Genomic DNA, 25715 nt, shown 5'->3' with positions numbered 1-25715 from the left:
CACGAACTACAATCTAGGAAGGGGTGGTAATGATGCAGATTGCATTGGGACCCAACCCAGACCTAGGGGTCACAGGAAGAGGCAGAGTAAAGTGGATACCTGACAGTAGGTCGGACTCATTGGAATGAAAATGGGGCAACAGATGGGAGGTGAGGGCAAGAGGATTTATTTATTTATTTATTTATTTACCCTCACCCGAGGACATTTTTTCTATTTTTTGTTCAGATAGAGTGTGGGAGGGAGAGAGAGAGAGAGAAACATCGACGTGAAAGGGACACGTCGAGTGGTTGCCACCCACACGATCCAACCAGGGCCGGGGACAAACTGCAACCGAGGTACGTGCCCTTAGCAGGAACCGAACCCGGGTCTCTCAGGACCGCAGGCCGATGCTCTAACCGCTGAGCCAAACCGGCCAGGGCAGGCAAGAGGATTTAAAGCCGAGAAGACAGCTCGCAATGAGAGGGCATGAGGACTCACTGAGCACCTGTCTGTGTCAGGTGACATGGTTGCCAACAGAGATTGTGTGGCAAGCTCGATCTGCCCTGGATTGGCTGTGCTCATTTGGCCTCCTTTTGTTCTTTATTTTATAAGATAAATTTTTCAAATTAAAATTAAAAAGATTTATCTGCCCTGGCCGGTTTGGCTCAGCGATTAGAGCGTTGGCCTGCGGTCTGGAGAGACCCAGGTTTGGTTCCCGCTAAGGGCATGTACCTCGGTTGCAGTTTGTCCCTGACCCTGGTTGGTCGTGCGGGTGGCAGCCACTTGATGTGTCCCTTTCACATCGATGTTTCTCTCTCTCTCTCTCTCTCTCTCTCTCTCTCTCTTCCTCTTTCTCCCTCCCACTCTATCTGTACAAAAAATGGAAAAATGTCCTCGGGTGAGGATTAAAAAAAAAAAAAAAGATTTATCTGGCTATAGGTGTAATGTTCATGGAAAAATATTTATAAAAATAAACACAGTCATAGAAAATAAAACTTACAATTCTACCACAAAGAGATATAATACTGTTGATCATTTCATATGCACGAATGCAGTCCTTACTCTATGCATGCCCATTTAAAAAGATTGTAAACTATACTTTGCCTTTTAAAAATGATTGAAAATATTTATTTATATAATAACTTAGTAACACGTATACAGAATACCAGTGTACAAAATTTTTAATGTACAAAAAGAAATGCAATAAAATATCTTCATTCTAGTCCTGTTCACCAACCAACCACCAAATGACTGTTTTTCTTGTAAATTTCTTTTTTTAAAATTCTTTTTATTGATTTTTTGGAGAGAGAGGTAGAAATATCAATGTAAGAGAGATACACCGATCAGCTGCCTCCTGCACACCCACTACTGGGGATCGAGCCTGCAACCTGGGCCTGTGCCCTGACCGGGAATCAAACTGGGACCTCTCAGTCCATGGGACGACACTCAGTCCACTGAGCCACACCAGCAGGGCTTTCTTGGAAATTTCTTAATGTAAGAATCAGAAGGCTGGACATGAGTTCAGAAGTCACCTACTCCAGATGTTTTTTTGCCAGATAGTACACTGTGTTGCTCTTTCCCTGGAATATCACTTTAAAAAAAAAAATTCCTCACCTGAGGATATTTTTCTATTTATTACCAGATAGAGTGGGAAGGAGAGAGAGAGAGAGAGACAGAGAGACACATCGATGTAATAAAGCCACATCGACTGGTTGCCTCCCGCATGACCCAACCAGGGCCGGAGACAAACCGCAAATGAGGTACGTGCCCTTGACCGGAATCAAACCCGCGATGCTCTAACCACTGAGCATACTGGCCAGGGCTGGAATATCACTTTTAAAGGAAATGCAATGTGTTGTTTCCAGAAGAAAGGGATGGGTAAGCAGCATGCTGGGCACAAAGATCTAGATGCACCAGAATACATGTCCCAGGTCCCTTATTTAATACACAAGTATGCTGAGGCACAGAGAGATCAGAGGACTTCTTTAAGGTCACATCGCTAGTCTGACTTAAAATAGAAATAATTATAGGATAACTAAAGGCTAATTTCCCCATCCTTTGATTGGGAACCAGGTAAAATATATTAGAATCCAGGTTAGAAAAGGAATTCATTTTAAAATGAAGGTCAATTTCATTAGCCAGAAATTTGACAGCATTCTTTTGCTTAATACGAAAATCTGTTTTCATTTTTAATTCATTTATACCCATTGTAAAAAATTCAAACTTCCTTTGAAAAACAAATAAAAATGGACCTTTTTATTTGGATGATTATGTAAACTGCGCTCTCTTACCTCACTGCTCACCTTGGATAACTTTCCATGTCAGTGCAGACATATCCGTCTCATCTTTTCTAACAGCTGCCGAATCTTCTAGTAGATGCATAGACTAGAATGAATGTAACAGCTGCTGCTAATTGGGCACTTGGATTCTTTAAAATCTCTAATGTTATAAACATACTGTAGTAAATATCTTTTTACATACATCTGTGCCTATTATTTGATAAGGATAAATTCCTAGATATTGAATTTCTGGGTCAAAGTGTATATGTATTTAAATTATTGCATGCATGACAGTTTGCACTCCAGAAAGCCTGATCAATCTATAGTTCCAACCAACAATGTATCAAAATATCCGTTTCACCCACTCTCGCCAATCTTTGGAAACTTTCTCAGTCAAATAGGCAGATGTCAATCTGTTTAGAAAACTGAAAAACCATCTCCCAAGGGAATACTAGATTTATCAACTTGCTCCTCTGCACCCATTTTTGTTAGTTTACATTTGACCAGAGAAAGGGATACTAGGGTATTTCAAAGTCAAAGTTCTAAACCATGTATACTAAATACAAACCACATCAATTCATTCACCAAGGATTACAAAGTGCGCAGAATCAGAATTCTCAGTAAGTTCCAAAGAACATCTACATAGAAAACAAGAATGAAGCAGCAGCTTAGGTTGCTGTCTGGGAGATGACTTCCCTTGAACTGTGGGTAACACCCTTGAGGCATTTCAATAAACGGGATCTAAGGCCTTGGGACTCAGAAGAGAGGATAGCTGGTTAATGACATATATATGAAGTGAGTCAGAAGGCAGGATGGTCTTAAAAGCTGGATGTGCCTGGGCACATACTGTATTAGAAAGAAAAACGAGTCAAGTGTCTGAAGAGACTAAGCAGGAGTATGATGAAACTAAAACAGGAATATTTCCCTTTAAAAACTACTCTTTCTGATGTAATCTACTTGGCAGGGTCTTCAATACTCTTCCTTGACAGGCGTTAATGAGGTAATGATGGATGAGGTGGAGTAATAGGGAGGCTACTAGTAAAAAATGCACCTCCCCCTTTAAAAAATTATTCATAGGTAGTTAGGGACAGTCTTTAATATATTTTGGAAAGATAAGCTCTAGAGCAGTGCTCCTCAAAGTGTGGTTCCCAACCAGCAGCACAAGCATCACCTGGGAACTTCTTAAAAATGCAAATTCTCAGGCCCCACTCTGGGGGGTGGGGCCAGTCATCTGTGTCTTAACAAGTCTTCCAGGTGATCTTCTGCCTTGCCCTCGATATTAAAGGAATTAAGTTATTTACTTATTTACTGTCTATGTTTTCATGGTGTTCTTTCCTGTCTCAAATTACAGTTAACTTTATGAAGTTTGGAAAATGCAAACAGTATAAAAAAATGACAGAAGACATGGGTTGTTTAAATACATCTTCCTAAAAGAATATGGTGCTTTAAAAAGAATCCTGTGTCTGGCATTTTGAAGTGCATGTTCCAGCAAGGGATAGGGGCCTGTTTTATGTGAAGTCAAATCGCTTCTTCCAGGATGAGAATTCCTACAGTCCTTCACAGATGGTCTACATATTTCCATAAAATTGTATCTACTCTAAATTTGTTTGTCATTTGACTCATCTACATAGGCTTATTATGACAAAATGTCATCTTGACCAAAGAAAATATTTTCCTAAAAAAATATCTGAAAAAGATCAAAGGCTTGACACAGGCTTTAAAGAGACTGTATTATGTTAAGCACATGTTGAAAAACTATATGATTTTCCTGGGGGTGGAGAGGTGGGGGGGGGATGTGTTTGAATAGTATCTTGTTAATTTCTTTCTCTGGATAGTCAGAGAACGTCTTCCTCCAAAATTCTGTGGAAGGTATATGTTTATATGTTCAACTTTTAAAGAAACTGCCAAAGTGTTATCCAAAGAGGCTGTATCATTTTACATTCCTATGGCGGTGTATGAGAAGACACATTTTCCTCATCCTCACCAACACTTGTTATGGTGGTATGGGAGCTTGGTATGGTGGCCATTCTACTAGGGCTGTATGGTCTCCTATGGTGATTTTAATATGAATTTCCCTGATTAGTAATGATTCTGAGCATCTTCTCATGTGCTTATTTCCCTTTTGTATATCTTCTGATCCAATTATTCTACTTTTTTCTTTTTTTTTTTTGGTTAATTGTTACCTGAGGATATTTTTCCCATTGATTTTTAGAGAGTGGAAGGGAGGGAGGCAAGAGGGGAGAGAGGGGGAGAGAGAGAGGAAGAGCGGGGAGAGAGAGAAACGTTAATGTGAGAGAAATACATCTATTGGCTGCCTCCCACATGCACCCTGGCCAGGGTCAGGGAGTGACCTGCAACCCAGGTACATGCCTGTGACTGGAAATCAAACCCTCAACCCTTCAGTGCATGGACACTCTAACCACCGAACCCCACTAGCCAGAGCCCACTTTTTCTTTTTTTTTTTAAATTTCAAAAGAAATAAAAACACATGTCCATACAAAGACATGGATCCTTGCGATGGACTGAATCGTGGCCCCCTCCAAATGTATATGTTGAAGCTCTAACCCTCAAAGTGACTTTATTTGAAAATGGGGCCTATAAGCAGGTAATTAAGATGAAATGAAGTGATAAGGGTGGGGCCTTGATACAAAAGATTTAGTGTCCTTATAAGAAACATCACAGAGCCCACATTCTCCCCCACACTTCCCAACAAAGGAGCATACAAGGTGGGATGGCAGCCACCTATAAGCCAGGGAGAGAGGTCTCACTAGAAAGTGACTATGCGGGGCCTTGCAGCATCCAAAACTGAGAGAAATAAGGGTCTGTTGTTTAAGCCATCTGGTCTACAGTGTTTTGTTATGGCAGCCTGAGCTTACTAGTACAGTCCTCAGAGCAGGATTTGTGATATTTATATTATGTGTAGTAGTAAAAAATTGGAAACCACACAAATTAATGGATTTGTGGTATGTACATATAAATGCATACTACTGAGCAATACAAATGGAAAAACGATTGATATACACAACATGGATAAATCTCAAAACAATTATGCTGAGAAAAACAAACCAGACCCCCCTCCCAAAAAAGAGCTGACACCATGATGATTCCAGTTATATAAAACTCTAGAAAATACAGAAAATCTATAGTTATAAAAAGCAGGTCAGCAGTTACCTGGGAGGTGAGGTTTTATAAGGTGAGGTTTAAACCTGTGGAACTTTTTCATTATCTTTAGGAAACTCCAATTTTGTATTAAACAAATTTTTCTTTTCTCCAGTCCCTGATAAAGAAACTGAAAAGAAAATGGCTCACTCAGAGAAGGCCGTCATATGTACAGGGCTTCATGGCTTTGTACTTTTCATTTGAGGAGCCTGGAACAGAATCATTGCCTCACCCCAAAACCACAGCCTTTCCATCACCATTAAAGGTAAAACAAAAAACCCAGAATCAAAGGACATAAAACAGGTGGCAACAAAACTCAAAACTGGAAAACAAATTATGCCACTTGATCTTATCTTTTGTTTCTGCAATCTGAGGAGACTCTATTGAATATTATGATAATGAGTGAAAATCTGTTATGAAATCTTTCAATCCCATTTGGTAATTTGTGCCAGGAGTATTATATTACAGAAAAGAAACGCCTCCACAAGATGCTAAACCCAGAATAATAAGGTGTCAGTTCACGTCAGGCAAAACTTGGCCAATACAACCCCAAGTTGAACATAGAATTTGATTAGAAATTCAAAACCTGCTTCCATTCCACAGAAAGCCTGGAAGATAAAATAGGTTTGATTCATAGCTTCATGTAAAGTTCATATAAAATCTGGCAGGTTTACATCGCATTTTGGGGGCTGTGCTCTTCATATTTGGATGGTGCTATTATAACAGGGAAAACCGCTTCCTTCTTACAAAAGGTTCTTTGCGGCAAATCGCTATGGAAGGAAACTCCCTCCAAAGTTGCAAATTGTTCATTTCGGTTCTACTGTGCTGCGGCTGCCAGCTTTTGCAATTTTATTTTATTTCTAAGGTAGTAACGTCCTAGATTTTAAGCCATTTTTTTTTTTTTTTTTTTAGCTTTGGCTACCTAGCTTGGAACTCAAAACTATGTTTGATGCTAAAGCTCTTGCTCTTTCTAATACGAAATACAGAGTAGAGAAGTTTTATGGGAGGCCTACCTTCAACTTTTCTCTGCGTCCTCCCGGGTGTTTCCTCGAACAACGAGGACGCGCATTAACTCGCGGCTGGTTCCCAGCTGGAGAGCACAGATTGCACCTGCCGCGAAGGCCAGCGCGTCCCTGCCTCATCCGCTGCTCAGCTTGGGTTGCCTGTGCACGGACACGAGGACCCACCAGGGGTCACTGCAGCTTCAGAGCTATTGTGCCCGCCAGTCCCGGACACCACCGGCCTCGAGGAGGGCGTGGGACTAGGAGCGCAGAAAGCCAGGGTCTAAGCAGGAATGCGCCCTGCCCTCCCGGAGCCAGCCTCCTGGTCTCCCCGGGAAACGGACACAGCGAGAGGGGCCAGGGCTCTGGGCGGCCCCGTGGCTCGGGCGCTTGGCGCGGTTCCCCGTGCGGACCTGTCGACACTTCGCCATTAGACCACCTCCGCTCAGCCCTCCGCCCCCAGCCGAGACCCCGCCCAGAAGGGGCGCCCCCTTCTCGGCTGCAGGGCCTCCGCTTCTCTCCAGAGCATTTTTGCGGACGCCGGGGCCTGGCCCAGCTGCACCTGGGCTGCTCCGGCTCGGTGCGCCACCCCTGGAGCCTTGGAAAGAACTTTCCCCGGAGCCGCCGCGGCCTGGCGCACCCTGGGCACACCCCCACCCGTCCGCCTGCTCGCCGCGTTCCCAGCCGGGAGCCGGTCGGCAAGTCCTTCGACTCCCCGCTTCTCTGAACCCCCCGGGGAAGCGGCACTCCGCCGCGGCTCAGGGCATTCTCCGAGGGAGAGCTTGAACTTGGCCCTACACGTGCCCTCGAGATGAGTTTGGGGCTCCCCAGACTGAAGCCACACTCCACGACGAGCTGACCTCTACTCACCGGTCTCGGTAAGAGCCCGCTGCCCTTTCCGACAGTCTTCGGGCTTCGAGGTGCCCACGGATTGGGGAAGGGATGGTCCTCGCCACTGCCCCTGCAGTGTTGCTGGGTGCCCCTGACACAAAGGAACAACCTAGCGCTCCCCATTCGGCGGACCCGACCGGGGGTTGCGGGGTGTGGTCAGAGCTGGAAGTACGCGCCCCCTGGGGACCTCGCAGGCAAGGGGGAGGCCGGTGCGTCGCGGCCGCGCTCCGGGAGTGCGCGTGTGGAAGGGTCTTTAGAGCTTCTGGGAGCTTCCAAGTCTGGGGAGGGCCTCGATCTCTCGTCTATCCCTTTTCTTGCCCCTTGCCCCTATTGCCAGGAGACTTTTGTCGTCCACAGGACTGCGGGAGGGGCCGCAGCGTCCCCGCCTTCGGAGGAGCCCGAGCCGCAGGATGCGCGGGGACGCGCCGCCGCCCTCCGCACCCAGTTCTGCCGGCGCTTCCCCGGCTGCTCCCGGGCGCTGATCTCCGGGCTTCTCCGCCCTCCTTGCCTCCTGCCAGCGCGACCCTGGACCCCGCCGGGAGCTGTTCCTGTCGCCCTCGCCACGGCGCGGACAATAAATTAATGCCTCGCGCTTGAGGGGCGGGGGAGGCTCAGCGCCTGGGTCGTAGCTTTCTCGCCTGGCTGGAGACGGCCACAGCCGACATGGGTTGTTTCTGCGCTGTTCCGGAAGAATTTTACTGCGAAGTTTTGCTCCTGGATGAATCCAAGTTAACCCTCACCACCCAACAACAGGGCATCAAGGTAGGCGCGGGCCGGGGGGCGTGTTCGGGTGTTGGCAGCCGGGCAGGCTCGGGGCTCCGCGCTTTGTGTGAGGGCTGCCTCGGGTCGCGGCAGCGACTGCGTCGCCGCGCAGTGGGAAGGAGCCGCGGCTGCCCCCTGCGTGCAGGTAGACGGGGGACCTGTCAGTGTGGGTTAACTTTGAGTCCCTTCATAAGGGAAAGTAAGTTTGATGTCTCAAAGGGTAGTCCACGCACCAACTCTCAGCTGCAATCCAGGGTCCTGCAACTGAGGCCAGAAGCCTTCTCAACACCAGTTTTCTTCCAAAGCATCTAAGGCCTCCCAGAGAAGCTCAGAATTGAATATACAGGCTGCATACAGTGTCTAAGGCACGATTTCCCTCGGCCTTTTCTTGATAGTGTCAGTGGGGAAGTAAAGGAGTTCATTCGTTGAAACACATTTATTGGGTGATTGTGATTGTGTTGTCTGGCGGTGTATCTGGGTAATGCTACATTTGGGCAGAAAATTATTTCCTTTTCTGCGAGGAAACTGGCTCCCCACATTTAAGTAAATATCTGAGACAGACTCGGTAACAATAATTTTGCTTCTGTTTGTAAGTCATTAAAATGCATTTACTACTGTTAACCTAGAGAACCCAAACAAAAAGGCTGGGAGATTGCAGAGATCCAGTCCTTAGTTTTGCTGGGTTCTTATGTTAGAGTTGACAACCTGACGGAGGCGTCTGCGCTCTTGTTTTGCTCTTGCAACTATGTAACTACCAAGAAGTAATCGGAATCAGTAGCGGTTTGTTTTGTTTCCTCTTCTCCTTCACTTTTAAATCACTGGCATTTTAGATAACTCAGCAGCTGAGTCTGGTGAATGGAAACCGCTCCCCCCTCCTCTCCAGTAGAGCTGGGCGTCTGTGAAATCAAGTTCAGGCTGGCAAGTGTCCTTTCCTAGTCTTGTCATCTCAGAAGTTAATCCTAATGGCTAGGCCCTGGGCATTTCCTTATGTGAATTGGTTTTACATAGCTTTATGTACATTAGAGGAACTGTTCCTGGCCAAAAGCTTTAGCTTTGATGTTACCATTCTTGGTGTATGGAATTCTAATTTCACAGGTGTTATTCTTTTACAAGAAAAGGGGCAAAATGATCAGTTAAAACCACAAGATAAAGTTAACCCTTTCTTTTAGAAAGTTGGTTTGAATATTGTGTCCCCGATAATCATAATAAGCAAAAGTCAATCATATTCTCATTTGTTGTTTCCTTTGAAGGCCAATAAGAGACTTCAGGGGGAGGTGTTCATTTTGTATTTTCAACTCTTCTATAGGTTCCAAAACACCTCCTACCCCCAAATGATATCAGGAAAAGAGCTTACCTTATAAGATCATGTGACATTCTTGGGTGTACTGTGCAAATAAAATAGGCAAAATTCACAAAAACATCTTAAATTTTTGATAATACATAGCTTCTCTTTGGCTTGGTGGTAGAAACAATTAGAAAAAGATAACTGATGATCCGATACTAAAACAACAAAGAAATGTAAAGTGCAAAGTATAAAGTCATCTGGAGTGTGAGCTCCCTGTTTAATCGTGAAAGCTGTACTCCTGTCAGCTGTGCAGCATGCACATCGTTCTGTCAAGAGAGCAGCCAAGTCTTGGGATCAAATGGAATAATTTTGTCAAAGAAACATGAATCAGAAATCCTGGTCCATAATTACTTTTTATAACCTGGTGGTGCTTACCTTGTTTTACAAATAGGTTGAAGAAAATTGGTGAGTGCTTCTAATGCAATCTTTATGATGCTGTTATTTTGGATAGATGCCATTCAGGTAAACAATAATTTAAGCAGGATTTTGTTGGAAAGTAATCGTTTTGCAACAGGCTTGGCCTCTTTCAGTGTCACAAAAGCATGCCACAATTATTCTGATGGCCATATGTGTAACCCAGATGTTGTCTGCTGAAGTTAACCACATTATCTGTAGCTACCGTGCTACCGTAAAATGCCTATGTTAAGCACCTATCTACTTGTGTTAGGTACTAAATTAAATACATATGTATACTTGTGTTTAATATATGAATAATGTATGAACAGCGTCTTGACTGTAGAAGGTATTCAAATATTGAATGAATATATGTATAGTTTGTATATTATTATCCTGTATATACCTGGCACTTTTTAACATCCCTACTTTAATTCATAAATGAAATAGTAAACAATTACTGAAAGTTAATAGTATAATAGTTGCTATTATAGTGTTTTTCTCCTGCTATAGTACACTTGATAATTTTGATTATCACTAATTGAAGTCAAAGTTAAGCATGCAACATCAATTAGCCCATTTCCCCTGAAATTAAAATAGAAAAATCTTTTTATTTTTCAAAAGTATTTCCTAATAATTATTTTGCGATGACCCTTTCTTCCATTCTATTTCAAATGAAATAAAGATGGCTAATTTTGCATTATTCACAAATTTCATCCCTTAATCATTAAGGCTTAATGGAAGGAGTTTTACTGATTCCTGATAGTTACTTAAGAATTTGTTTGTGTTACTGTTATAATAATTCTTTGTAAGTTAAAAAGGATTAATTGTGGAAATTTAAAGAGGAGTGTGAAAGAAGCTTGATGACACATTTTTTTCTTCTGTGTGCCATTTTGAAAAATGCTCTTTGGATTTAAGTGCCAAATTACAAATTTGAAAAGTTGGCTCTAAAGTGATTTTCTGCAATTTAGATCAAAGTTTTTCATCTACTTTAGGAAAAATTGGTGCTTGTTCCCACTGAAAGCAGTTCAGCTTAAAGATAGTAGTTACACCTCTTATATGTTAAGATGAGTAGCATTTATATGGAAAATGTTTTTGTTGTTGTTTAAAAATAATCAAATTGCCAGTTATGGGAATGTAAAGTACAGCATAGGGAATATAGTCAATAATACTCAAATAACTATATATAGTGTCAGGTGGGGAGTAGACTTATCGGGGTGATCACTTCGTAAGTTATATAAATGTCTAATCACTATGTGATATATCTGAGACTAATATAATATTGTGTGTCAACTGTAATTGAAAACTTTAAAAATCTGAAAAATAAACTGTAATATCTTTGTATTCATACTAATGTTATGTAGACATTTGCCCCCTTAACTTGCTTTAGAGGTAACCTCACCTTGACAAAAACTTGCTTTAGAGATAACTTCACCTTGACAAAAACTTGTTTTAGAAGTAACCTCACCTTGAAAAAACTTGCTTTAGAGGTAACCTCACCTTGACTTTTTTTCCATGCAGTTTGTAGTTTGAGTGCAGTTCAAGATTTAAAAACTCCGGTTTATATAACCTGTAAGATATTGATTGTGTGTTGAGCCACACAATAGCTTCTAGCTGTTTGTTCTCTGCCGCTATCTTTGTTGTTTATTCAAGTTAAGGATTTCTGCTGTGGTTGGTCTCCGTTTTTTGAGTAATGTTTGTTCAGGGAAACTTTTGTTATGTCCTTTGTAGTTCTTTGCCCTGGTGGAGGTTAGAGGTCTTTCTTTTTGCTCTCTTTAGAAAACAAAACTTTATGTGGCTCAAACTGCCTTTCTAGATTGTCATTTGACTAGCAAAGATTTTCAGAGGGAAGAAAATAACAAGGTTTGATAAGTTTAGTTTTGAAAATTGCTGCTGCAAATATGAATTAGATTAGTAGTATTTTCATTTCAGCAAGATTTTAGTCTTGTAAGTAATATAATAACCACTGAGGGGTTCATTTCCACCTCAGTATATTTATCTAAATTAATGAAACTAATATAATAGCAAGATGGAAATTCCATTAACTTTTTAAAAGGAACTTTATTGAGATATACCATACAGTTTCCACAATTCAAGTGTATACATTCATCCATTAACTTTTTACTTCCTAATCACCCTGAGTTTCCTGAGAGAATATAGGGAGTTTTGATGCTTTGATCAGAAACTTCCTAATAAATTAGAAGGTGGGAGCTTAAATTATATTCCTGTCACTTACTGAGAAGTATAATTTTCATTCCATTTAGGCTGGTAAAGAAGCATCTAAGAAGGCTGGGAAAAGTGAAAAGGAATAGTTCTTCTCAAATCATATTCTGTAAACACCTATATCTTTTATATCAACCACATACGATATAGAGTCAGAGACCTTACAAACATAGTCTGAAGCAGGTACTCATAACCAGCATTTTTGTTGATGTAAGATTGGCTGGGGGAGCAGGTCTTGATTGGTCAGGAAGTTAGATGTGATTGGGATAGGTGGCCCCTCCCCCCACTGCATCTAGATTTCTAGAATTCAAGTATGATGTTCATGTTGTGGCTGTTTAAGATGACCTAGTATATAAATGATCCCTCAAAATGTTTTTTTTTTTTTAAACGATTTAAGTCTTTTTCAGCTTTATTGAGGTATAATTGACAAGTAACATTGTAATATAGCTAAAGTGCACAACTTGGTGATTTGATATACATTTGCATTGTGAAAGGATCCCACCAAGTTAACATGCCCATCACTTCATTTATTTATTATTTTTGTTGTTGTTGTTGAGAACAATTTCAGTTGTACAATATAGCATTATCAAATATAGTAACCGTGTTGTACATTAGCTTCTCAGACCTTAATTGCCTCCTTAATTTTATAATAAGTATTTTTCCTTGAAAAAAGTACTAAAAAACGGTAATCATTCATGGTTTGAAAGTGTTTAAAAGTAATTTGATGGGGAAAGCTAATGGCTGTCCTTCTCTTGTATTTATAATTTTCCTAACTGAAGGTAGAACACACTTTTTGCAGCCCCATTAATATAATTATTCTTGAATTCTGTGTTTAGCTTGAACAAACTTTGACCTAGTCTTGAACTAAATGCAGAGCTTCCATTGCTTTTGAGCACGGGTGGTGGTTTAGTCCATTCCGGCTGCTGTAACAAAATACCACAGGCTGAGTGACTTACGAACAAGATACATTTATTTCTCATAGTTCTAGAGACTGGAAGTCTGAGATCAGGATGCCAGCTTGACTGGGTGAGGACCCTCTTCTGAGCTGAAAACTTCTTGTTTTAGCCTCACATGGCTGAAGGGGCTAGGGAGCTTTGTCGGCCCTTTTTGGTGGGGCCACTAGTCGAAAAGGCCCACCTTCTATTGGGGATTAAGTTCCCAACATATGAATTTGGGGAGGGGGGACACAAATATTAAGAGTTAAATCTAAATTTCAGGAACAAAAGTCTAGACTCTACTTTCCATTAGCCATGTGAACAGTGGTTTGTTATTTTTATTAAGACACTTATAAACAAGATGGGTAGCTCATGTTTTCTTCGATGGTTTGTGTCATATTGTATCTCAGAGTAAGGAGGCCAGGCAGTTCTTTGTTGTTTGAAGCTGTCCTGTTCACTGTGGGATGCTGAATAGTGCTCCTAGCCTTCAGCCACGAGATGCCAGGACTGCTTCTTGCCCAGGTGTTGCCAAGTGTCCTTGGTGGGCAAAATCACCTTGCGCTGAGAACCATTGCCATAGAGAGTAATAGCTTCCTTTATTCTGGTGTGTTCGGTGCTCAGCCTTCTGCACAGGATGCAGACTAACTTTTGCCCTCCTTTTCCTTTTTCTGGGGGCGGGGTTAGTCATGTACCTTATGTCAGTGAAAACAATATGATATCTGTGTCTTTAACTTGCTTACCGTTCTTATGCTAGGAACAATATAATAAGTGATTAAAAGCATGGGCTCTGGAATCAGACCACCTGGGTTTACATTTTTTTTTATCCTCACTGGAGGACATTTTTTTTTCATTTTTTGTTCAGATAGAGTGGGAGGGAGGGAGAAGCGGAGAGAGAGAGCGAAACATCGACGTAAAAGGGACACATCTAGTGGTTGCCACCCGCATGACCAACCAGGGCCAGGGACAAACTGCAACCGAGGTACGCGCGCCCTTAGCGGGAACTAAACCCGGGTATCTCTGGACCGCAGGGTTTACATTTTGGCTCCCTGATTACCTACTAGTTGTGGGGCTTTCAGAAAGATACTTATCTTCTCTGAGTCTCGATTTCTCCATCTGTAAAATGGTGCTTTGCATGTGATAGGCACCCAGAATATGTTAACTTTATTTGTCCTCCTCCCTTCTCCATCCCTTCCTTCTTCTTTTAGTGACTGATTTCTTCTACTGTTAAGTCCAAAATTCATTGTTTGGGTTAGCACCCTACCTGATCTGGCCCTGCCTACCCAAACAATCTGCCTGGTGTACATACAGAACTGCTTGGTCTCCCAAACATACCAGACCCTCCTGTGCCTTTATGCATGGGATTCCCATTGAGTGGTGTACCCTTTTGCCTTTCTCTAAGCACACACTCATCTGAACTCATCCTTTTGACACTTAAGTCAAGTGTCTCATCTGCTAGAAAGCCTTCAACCCAGCCTGACGTGTCAGAGCTAAGCACTTGTCAGTGCATCACACACATTCTGTTATAGCACTTATCACTCTGCAAGCATTGTGTCTGGACTCATCTGTCTCCTCCAGCAGCCCGTGAGCCCCTACCTGTGATCCGCAGCAGCTAGAACTGTACACCTCATGTAAGAGATGCTTCTTTGCTATAATTTGAATAGAGGAATGAATGAAGTATTACAGTTGGAATAGGCCGTACTGAAAATCCTCTGAGGTTCATTATATTTTTACTAGAAAAGATCTCAGAATAAAATGAATCTCACTGGGCAAAATCTGTTGCCAGGATACTCTAATTTTTATATTGATAATGGGTAGAAAATGGGATGGTGCAGTGGACTGCATGCCTGTAGCACATTGAAAAACCAACCAGCAGCTATTCCAGAAAACACGAGCCACACCAGTTTTGTATTGTAGAGGTAGCTACTAAGTCTTTCTTTTTAGAAAATATAACTTTCCCCTTACAACTTAGAATCTTTTGGAAGAAGGGCCTATATCAAGAATGGATAACAGCTTCTCACATTTTAGTTGCTTTTTCTTCCTTGTCTCCTGTTCTCTGAACCGTCTGAGAAGGTGTCAGTTGGTTTTGCAGTGTGGGTTTACAGGCAGGGACCCGTGGTGTGTTTTTAAATTTTGCTGTATCACTCAGTTTTACTCCTGAGTCCAGACACAATGTGACATAAACCTCATCTGGCACTGCCCTAAGGTTTAGTGGAAAAGACAGTGTCAATAAGTTAAATATTGGGTTTTTATGGCAAATGATAAATTTTTCATTCTGATGCACAGTGTATTTTTCTGCAGGCCTATGATAAAGGTGAGCTATCAGATTCGCCACGCCCCTCTAGGGTGTCTGAGATGGACTGCTTTGGCTGAGCTTTGTCTCTGATATTTTAGCCACAAGTTAAGTCTGGTCAGCTTGCTTTGGGTTGTAATGCGTGTGCCTGCCATTTGCTTCTGCCTCATCAGCTTTGTTTCTAACTCTCCTATATTAAGGTTAACCAGGTATCTGTTATTACTTGTTTAGGTAGAGACTAGGTATGGTATGGTCAGGAAGCAGCCAGTTTAGTTTGTGACTCAAAAAGTCTGTAACTACACTTTGCAAAGTCAATACCATTCTCCGAAATGAATTGCATTCCTGTGGCCTCAGAGCCATGTGTATTTCCTGTTTTGTTTTTAAAGTGAAACAGCCACTCTTCCTTAATGCAGCCTATTGTTAATAACTCACTTCTCTGTAGCTGAGCACTCTTGCTGAGAATTCCCCAAAGCCTGAGATGGCTTCTCCAGAGGCTGTCCTAGTACTCACTGGAGACATGAAAGGGCCTGGCTTCCAAACATGTGAGCAGTTTGTTTTCAAGGACATTGGCGTGCCAAAAGGAAGTTAGAACAAGAGAGATGGCAGCAGGCAAGGAAAACCCAGAGGTGCTGAGTGCTAGCCCATGGACAGTAAGCAGAAGGTCAGATGGCAGGGCAGGAATCAGCAAACCACGGCCCAAGAGGAAACCGAACGCAGCAGGAGACTCTTTAGAAGCAGCACTCCTAATGCGGCGGGTTTCTGACTCTGTGAGGGTGGAGTCCCAGAAGTTGGTTAGAAAGTACCTTGTTTAAAATACAGTTTTCCATACAGTGTCACGCACGAGGGTCAGGTAGGTTCCTGAGCTAGCCCGCAGAGATCGTTGGAATGTTTAAGCCATCCAGGTCCCACCTCGCCCTTCATTCAGAGCCGTGTTTGAGAAGCAGACTGGGAGCCGCTGCTGCCCTGTCATTTGTCAAAACTGATTTTTCTCCACCATCCTCACTGCTCCCAGTTTAGTCCAGGCCCTCGCCCTTCACACCTGAGCCAGCCTCCTCACCGAGGTGCTGTGTGATTGCCTTCAGCCTGTCGTTTTGCTGTTCCTGCCTTGCGTTTAAATCCTGGTCTGCCATGGCAGTGTTGGTCTTGCAGTTAGCGGAATAACTCCTCTTGGAACTAGCCTCCCTGTCTTCGTTTATAAGTTGAGGGGACAATACCTGCCTCATAGGATGACTGTAAGATTTTGAGAAACGAACTTTAGGCAGATAGGATCAAAGGTGTCCAATAAATAGTAGCCATCACTAGGTATCGTCTGTTATTTGCTAGTAAATTCTTTCTAAATTCCAATATGGGGTATCTAATCTCCTACCCCTACCCAAAGTGAGGCTGGCTGTCTGAGGGCATGGGTGGTTTTTAGATGTGGAGGAGCATGCTGGTGCGATATTCACAGAGACCACTGACTTGTACTTCTGTTTTTTTCTAAGAGTTTTATGGCTTTAACTCTTTCATGTAGGTCTATGATCCACTTGTCATTCTTTTTCATGTGGATAGCCAGTTGTCTCAGCTCATTTGTTGGAAAGACCGTTTGCTCTCCATTGAGTTGACTTAGTACCATTATTAAAAATCAGTGGACAATAAATCTGAAGATTAATTTCTGGACTCTCAGTTCTGTTCCATTGATCTACATGCTTATCTGTATGCGTCTTGTTTATGTTTGCTAGTTACTTGGTACGGGGTGTGTGTGTGTGATTCAGCAGAGAAAGCTCTCAGTTAAAACAAATTGACATGTAATATATTTATTTTTATGTTTTATTTATTTATTTTTTGTGGTACGTGCCCCTAGCAGGCACCGAACCCGGCACTCTCTAGTCCACAGGTCGACACTCAACTGCTGAGCCAAACTGGCCAGGGCGACATGTAATATTTTGAGAAACATTTCCTGTAAACTTCCAGAGGGACAGCAGACATTGTCTAATTTTTATCCACTGTTAAATCCTCCAGAACTCAGAAAAGTGTCAGGCACATGGTGGTGCTCAGTAAATGTCTGTCATTTTTGAGGAAGGACTGATAGGATTGTTTTAGTCATGCTCCTGCTATTGCTTTTGTAACTCGAAATCTTGACTGAATATTTAGATTTTCAAAAAACTTTTCCATACAAGCTCTGAGTGTTGCTACTGACATCGTGTGAAGGATTTGCCTTTGGTTCTTGCAGGCTCTTTCTGTAAATTCCTTGGTGGAAGGCTGGAAAAAGTGTATTTGTGTATATTTTGCACACAACTAACTTTGTTAGTTTTGATAGGTGAAGATGTAGCAAGTTAGAAAAGTTAATATTTAAATAGGTATGTGGTTTTCATTTATTACCTTGAAATGTTGAGAAATTGCTGGAGATTTGTGCTGTACAGTGTTTTCCTCTTAGGAAAATAATTTAGATGGTTCGAAGACCGGTTCTGAATGCATCCACCCTCCCCCACCCTTCGTGACTTCCTTTCGACCGTGAACTTCCAGGATTCCTGGAAGGATTGAGGTGAAGGCCTGGGGGATGAGGATGGATGGCTTTCATGGAACTGGACCGGCATTCCCTGTGGCTGAGGGAAGTCCCAGCAAGTCTGAGTGGTACTGAAACAGAACTCAAACGAATAGAAGCTTTGCAGCTATGTCTGGATTGTACATTTTAAATGTCTGCAGTGTTCAGACACCTGAAAAAGCCCCACTAGATGTTCAGGCCGCAGGCAATTCCCTCTGTGAAGAAAATCTCAACCATCTGTAATCTAAATGCCGCAGCGTGACAGAATCTTTCACACAAACTCGTCTCTACTTGTCATTGCTTTTTCCTCTCGGCCACTTCTTCTTTTGCCCAGTAGTTCAGCTGTCTGATTCTCTGCACCAGGCCCGCGTGCGGTCACGTGCCCTTAGCTAATTCAGCCCCACGATGCCGCCCGAGACCGCGCAGGCACGGAGGGAGAATGTGGAAGGGATGACATAAATTACAACCGACTGGATTTCACTTATGACAGAAACGTAGACCTGGCCTCGGAGCCATCTAATTCTCCCATTCAGCAGGCGAGGGACGGGGACCCAGTGAAGGGCAGTGATTGGCCAGAGCCCAGAACCTCGGTCCTAGAACCCTGGCCCTCGGTTTCCCATCTGGTCATGTCCTCAGTGCCTACCCACCTGCAGTCTCTTTGCAGCACGCCAGGGAGGGAGGGCTGAGAGCTGATTACAGAGGGAGAGGTCAGAATGTGCTGAAAATCATTTAGGTTTACTGCCAATCCCATCTCCTCCCATGCTCCCCGCCTCTCCCTGTCCCGGCGCCCAGCCCTGCTCCTCTTACATTGAGTCTTTATAAGGCTCTGGTCTGGCCTGATGGCCTTCTGCAGTCTTGGCATTTGGGCTTGTGGAACTCCTTCCGGCAGATTAGAGGAGGAAGAGACCCTTTTGTCCCAGGGAATCTTTTTTTCCTTTCTTCTCCAATTTGGAAAAGAGTTTGTTTACGTGGAACTTTCTTTTCCGAACAGTGTTTATTGCATTTTAATTTTTTGGCTTTTTTGGAAAGTGCTTATGGATCTAAAAGGTCTAGAACTCATTTAGTTTCAGAGCTCCTATCACTCAGTTGTTCCTTGCTCTTTATTTTGTGAATTGAAGCCTTTACCCTGAATTCTTACAGCTCCGTGCTAAATCTCTCCAGGAAAGAAAATTAAAAACTGATTAGTGACCCTTCTGATTGCCCAAGGGAGGGTTGGAGAGAGGAAAGCAGAAAGGTAAAATTGCTCTTTCCTTGAAACATTTCAGATGGGCCTATCATCAGGAGGCTAATAGATCTTCTCCCCTGATAATGATTATTTCGTGCTTCTGCTTCTGTTTACGCGGGCACTTGAGGGATGTGCAAAATTTCCAGAATTCCTCAGAGAGCCAGCTTCTTTTTTCTTTCAGACGCTGTTTTTGCATCATGTTCCAGGGCAATGATTTGATGATAAATTGGTTTTGAGTGTGAGGGTTTATGGGGATCTGGACCAATGCTGTGTACCTATGATTGCAGGTATGGATTTGTGAACTTAATTCTACAATAATTTATTCAGAGCTTCTCGTGGTCCCAGTAGCATCAAGGTTTTTTTGGTGGGGATGATGAAATAAAGGGAGGATTCCTGCCCATCAGAAGTTTAACTTTTAGGTGGAAAGATTTACTTATAAAACAACAGAGTACAATACAAGACAATTTACAATCAGGTATTGGGTTATGTCATGGAGACGCTAAGAGGTGTAAAAATCCTTATAAGAAATCCTATTTCTTTTTCTTTTTTTATCATCACCTGAGGACATTTTTTCATTTTTTGTTCAGATAGAGCAGGAGGGAGAGAGAGGAAGAGAGAGAGAGAGAGAGAGAGAGAGAGAGAAAGACAGACAGACATGGATGTGAAAGGTACACATTGAATGGCTGCCACCCGCACGACCCAACCAGGGCCGGGGACTAACTGCAACCGAGGTACGCGCCCTTAGCAGGAACCGAACCCGGGACCTCAGGCTGATACTCTAACCATTGAGCCAAACCAGCCAGGGCGAAATCCTATTTCTTATATGCCACGATAGGGTTAATCAGAAAAGTGTTTAAGGAAAATTGAATACAGGTTCTCAGTGCCTTATCTGAAACCCTTGGGGCCAGGTGTGTTTCGAGATGCAACATTTTTCAGATTCCAGCCAGGCGATTTGGTATATATACCATTCATTACACAACATCTCTAGTCAGACCTGGGCGGTACTTTCTAACACAAGCACACTCATATGTGTGCAGCTCATCAATTGTGTGTCCACAGGAAGTGGGGATAAATGGAGACTCTAAGTAGCCTAATGCCAGTTTATAACAGATTGTGTCCCAGTATTAGTTATCTATTATTAGTTATCTATTGTAATGTGGGAGGTTACATCCCAACCTTAGCATTTAAAGGGATGAACATTATCATCTACAGGTTCTGTGGGTCTGGAATCCAGGAGCAGCTTCGCTGGGGTCTCTGGTTCAGAGTCTCTCATGAGGTTGCGCTTGAGCTGTGCCGAGGGTCAGTCATCTAGGTGATGGGTCTGCTTCCAGGATCTCTCACCTGCACGTTAGCAGGCCTCAGTTTCTCTCCACACGGGCCTCTTTGTAGATTCCTAGTGTCCCCTCAATGTGGCATTTGGCTTTCCTCCAAAGCAAGTGATTCTAGAAAGAGAGAAGGCCCAAGATGGAAGCCTTGGTCTTTTACAACCTCCTGTTACTTCTGTGGTATCGTGTTGGTCACACCAACCAAGCTTGGTGTGAGAGGGGACTGTGTAAGGCTGTGAATGCTGGGAGACAGGGGTCACTGGAAGCCTCCTTGAGGGTGGACCACCATAGTCATCCAGTGAGTTTGGCTTCAAACCTAAGGTAACACATTTGGTGTTCATATTTTTTGGGATTTTGGATTGTGGATTTATATAGAGTTTGGCCTCCCCAAAGTGATGACTTGGGAGGATGGACTGTAGCTCTGAATATGGTTCAGGATGGCCAGGTAGCCGGAGTGCAGATGAAGGAACGGGTTCGGTGGAGGAAGATGAGTATCTGGGGAACACTCGGCCTCACAGTCTGCTGTGTGCCAGGCGTTGTACCTGGTGCCAGGGATAAAGTGGTTAATTAAATAAAATTGTGACCATCTGGAGCTAGAATTATGCTTTGAGAAATCTGGAAATTTGCTTTGAAAAATAATCAGTGCTTAATGAAAATCCTTTTATTGAGTGTTTACAATAAGAAAGACAGCTTGTGTAGTGGGAGAAGGAGAGAATATAGACTCACAAAATCCAGATTCCTGTCCCAACTCCTTCATTCACTAGCTGGGAAAAGGTGCTGTGGAGCCTTGGTTTTGCATTTGTAAAATTGAGTTGATGCTTATGTTATTCCATCAATATCACAGGTGGGGTGAAGTTCAAAGGGGATAATGACTGAAAAAAACTCTTGCAAAATTTTAAAGTGGGATGGAGTATTAATAATTATATTGCAGCTCTATCATTTTCTAACTAGTGCACTTAGGCAAGTTATTTAATTCTGTATCTCAGTTTCATCGTCAGTGGACTGAAGATAATACTACTATACATTCATAGGTTGCTGTGAGGTGTGGATGAAATAATACATGTAAGGGCTTCAAACAGTGCCTAGCACATGATGATACGAGAAATACCAAGTTAATGTTAACTGTTGTTATTTTTATGTAGCCATATAGTGCTGAGTTAATGGGAGATTTAAAAAAAGTGAAATGATGACTTAGAATGCTCTTAAACAGTTCTAAACAATGAGACAAACAACAGTTTTCCCTAAAAGGCTTTTTATTATTTGTACTTGCATTTCCTCACCAGAAAACTGATTTATTAGGTTGAACAGAGATTAGTTTGAAAACAACTACCAGCTTTCTCCTTCCTTCTTTTTCTTCCTTTCTTTTTTTTTGATGTCGACCTTTATATATAGCTTTTCAACTTTTTGAAGGTTCTAGCTGAAAATAAATCCCTTTTCATTTTTGGTGGTGGTGTAGTCAGCTTGCCTGCCCAGCATAAAGAGGTAAGTTCAGTTTAGATAATTGTGATCACTTGATGAAGATATGTTTCAACAATGAAACTTAGATTTGGGAACCTGGCAGGATTTACTCATTAAAATTCCTTGTAGGAGTAAATTATGCCTAAAAAAAGAATGTTTGCAATTCTTCTGTTAATTTTAGTGATGAAGACATTGGGTTTATTACGATGTTAATTTTAATTTTAGTTAATTTTTGTGATGAAGACATTGGGTTTATTACGATGTTTTCTTTGTAAGAACCTGAAGAGCCCCCTTTTTAGTATCATGAAAACCTTAATAAATCATTATTTCCTAGACTCTTTGTCCCGCACACCCAGAAGAACTTCCCCTAGACTGCCTTGAAGCCACTGCAGGCTCCCGGGAGAGCAGGCTGTGACAGTGTCATGGAAACATCAGTATTGACACAGGCATGGTGGTGATGCCCAAAGAGCAAGGCTGTAAAGGAAATCAGACCCCAGGCTGACAGCACATCAATTTCCGTAGGTCACAGATTTCCTTTGTGAATGGTGCTGAAGAAACTTGGGCTTCTTGTGTGTTTTCAGGTTAGAGATCCTTGAGTTTTCCTCCTACTTGAAAATGCCAAGTCGTGTGTGTGTGTGTGTGTGTGTGTGTGTGGTGTGTGTGTGTGTGTGTGTGTGTGTGTACACTAGAGGGAGAAAGACAAGTGACCTAACATTTAAATATCATTTTAATATCTGGGTCAGTTGTGTGGTCAGTTGTGTTTAAGAGTAAATACTACATGACTGCTCTCTAGGAAACCATTATCTTCCTTTTAAATACTGTTTTTTTTTTTTTAATTTTTTTTTTTTTTTTTATCCTCACCTGAGGACATTTTTCCATTTTTTGTTCAGGTAGAGTGGGAGGGAGAGAGAGGAACAGAGAGAGAGAGAGAAACATTGATGTGAAAGGAACACATCAAGTGGCTGCCACCCGCACGACCAACCAGGGCCGGGGACAAACTGCAACCGAGGTACATGCCCCCAGCGGGAACCGAACCCGGGTGTCTCAGGACCGCAGGCCGACGCTGTAACCGCTGAGCCAAACCGGCCAGGGCTTAAATACTGTTTTTAAAAGACAAGGAGTATTTAAGTCCTGAAACAACATTTTCTTAACATGAAAATAGGGACTACTGAGGACAGGCGTGCATGTTCAACAAGATGTACCTTGCTTTACTCAAGACATTATTTTTTTGAAAAGTTTCACTGTAAAATTATTCATTTTTTAACATGCTTGCCTGCTAGTGTCATTGAAAAGCTGAAAACAACACAGAATTTTTTTTTTTTTTCCTGCCAGGGGAAGGGTGGTGATTTTTTTTAGTGCTAAATTGCTTGTGGTTTGCTGGGTCTTCCATGCGCTTCCTCACTTGCTGCTGTCGCTGCTGACTTGACCAAAGCCATTTTCCCAACAAAGACTGCTGTGGCCTGGCCCATGTGGCTCAGCGGATTGAGCGGCATCCCATGGACTGAGAGGACCCGGTGTGATTCCTGGGCAGGGCACAGGCCTGGGTTTCAGCCTCCATCCCTGGTGGGGGGAGTGCAGGAGGCAGCCAATCCATGTTCTCACATTGATGTTTGCATCTCTCTCTTTAAAAAATCAATCAGAACATATTAAAAAACAAACAAAAAAACTGCTGTGGTTTTCAGCCCAAAGCAGAAGGCAGGCACTCCTTTGTTTTGGTTTTACCAGTCAAACCAAATGCTCTCAAATGGTTAGACAATCTTGTGCTTTCTGCCCGAGGGTAGGGGAGCAAAGTGACAACAAAATGCACCATTTCTCCCCATGTGTAATAAATTCTGCTTCTCGGGGTGGAATCCATGGCGCTTATTAGACATGCCAAGCTGTTAGTTTTCTAAGCATGTTCAACCAAAAATGATGAGCAAAGATGGCTTTAAGTTGACTGGGGTATTTTGAGTCTCGTTGCATGCATTTGTCAGAGTTTGGCTCTCATTTGCTGATCTTTTTTCCATGGAAGAAAATTCATTGGCACTGCTTGGGTAAATATGGCTGCGTTTCTTTCTTTCTTTCTTTTTTTTAGTTCCTTCCTTCTTTATTTTATTTTTTTATTGTTGACAGTTTTACAGATATCTCCCATTTTCTTGTTGTTCCTCTGTGCCCAACCCCTGCCCCACCCCAGGCCTTCCCCATACTGTAGTCTGTGCCCATGGGCTATGCATATACACATATATGTTCTTTGGTTAATCTCTTCCTGTCTGTCCCCCACCCCCACTGAGATCTGTTATTCTGTTCTATGCATGCATTACTTCTGGCCCTATTTTGTTTGTCAGTTTATCTTGTTCATTAGGTTCTATATATAAGGGAGATCATGTGGTATTTGTCTTTTTTGACTGGCTTATTTCATGTAGCATAATAATCTCCAGGTCCATTCATGCTGTCTCAAAAGGTAAGAGATCCTTCTTTTTTTACAGCTGCATAGTGTTCCATTGTGTACATGTACCACAGCTTTTTTATCCACTCATCTACTGAGTGCACTTGGGCTGTTTCTAGATCTTAGCAATTGTAAATAACGCTGCTATGAACATAGGGGTACATATATTATTTGTGATTAGTGTTTCAGGATATATTCCTAGAAGTGGAATTACTGGGTCAAATGGAAGTTCCATTTCTAATTTTTTTGAGGGCCTCCATACTGTTTTCCACAGTGGCTATACCAGTCTGCATTCCCACCATCAGTGTACTAGGGGTCCCTTTTCTCCATATCCTTGCCAGCACATGTTGTTTGTTGATTTGTTGATGGCAGCCATTCTGGCAGGTGTGAGATGATACCTCATTATAGTTTTAATTTGCATCTTTCTGATGATTAGTGACATTGAACATTTTTTCATATATCTATTGACCATCTGTATGTCCTCTTTGGGGAAGTGTCTATTTGGGTCCTTTGCCCATTTTTTAATGGGATTGTCTTTCTGTATTGAGTTGTACGAATTTTTTGTATATTTTGGAAATTAACCCCTTATTAGATGTATCATTGGCAAATATGTTCTCCCATACAGTGGATTCCCTTTTCATTGTGATGTTGGTTTCTTTTGCTGTGCAGAAGCTTTTTAGTTTGATGTAGTCCCATTTGTTAATTTTTTCCTTTGTTTCCCTTGCCCTTGCTCTATGTGAGATATCTGTGATTTTACTGCCTATGTTTTCTTCTAGGATATTTATGGTTTTGCGACTTACATTTAAGATTTTTATCCATTTTGAGTTTATTCTTGTGTATGGTGTAAGTTGGTGGTCTAGTTTCATGATTTCATGTACCTGTTCAATGTTTCCAACATCATTTATTGAAGAGACTGTTTTTACTCTATTGTATGTTCTTGCCACCTTTGTCAAATATTAATTGACCATATTGGCATGGTTGATATCTGGGTTCTCTGTTCTGTTCCATTGGTCTATATGCCTGTTCTTGTGCCAGTACCAGGCTGTTTTGATTACAGTGGCTTTGTAGTATAACCTGATATCTGGTATGTGATCCCTCCTACCTTGTCCTTCTTTCTCAAGATTGCTGTGGCAATGGGGGGCTTTTTGGTTCTATATAAATTTGGAATATTTGTTCTATATCTATGAAATATGCCATTGGTATTTTAATAGAGATTGTGTTGAATCTGTAGATTGCTTTGGGTAGTGTGGACATTTTAATGATGTTAATTCTTTCAATCCATGAACACAGTATATGTTTCCACTTGCTTGTATCTTTCTCTGTTTCCTTTTTCAATGTCCTGTAGTTTTCTGAGTACAGGTCTTTTATCTCCTTGGTTAAGTTTATTCCCAGGTAGCTTATTTTTTGTTTTTGTTGCAATGGTAAATGGGATTTTTTTTTAGTTTCTCTTTCTGAGAGTTCATTATTGGTGTATAAAAATGCCATCAATTTCTGGGTGTTAATT

General features: G+C 42.2%; 1 protein-coding gene across 1 annotated transcript in view; it reads left to right on the top strand.

The window, feature by feature from the left end:
* The first annotated feature begins 7234 nt into the window (after positions 1–7234).
* EPB41L4A (erythrocyte membrane protein band 4.1 like 4A) overlaps positions 7235–25715 on the top strand; it is a 245863-nt gene continuing 227382 nt past the window's right edge. The window contains exons 1-2 of the mRNA XM_036279396.1: positions 7235–7296; positions 7667–8071. Of these exons, the coding sequence (XP_036135289.1) occupies positions 7973–8071 (99 nt within the window). The 5' untranslated portion in view covers positions 7235–7296; positions 7667–7972. The remainder of the gene's footprint in view (positions 7297–7666; positions 8072–25715) is intronic.

The sequence above is a fragment of the Molossus molossus genome, unplaced genomic scaffold (genome assembly GCF_014108415.1).
Source record: "Molossus molossus isolate mMolMol1 unplaced genomic scaffold, mMolMol1.p scaffold_m16_p_3, whole genome shotgun sequence".
Lineage (NCBI taxonomy): Eukaryota > Metazoa > Chordata > Mammalia > Chiroptera > Molossidae > Molossus > Molossus molossus.
Note: the sequence above shows the minus strand (reverse complement) of the source record. Positions and strands in the feature narration are given on the sequence as shown.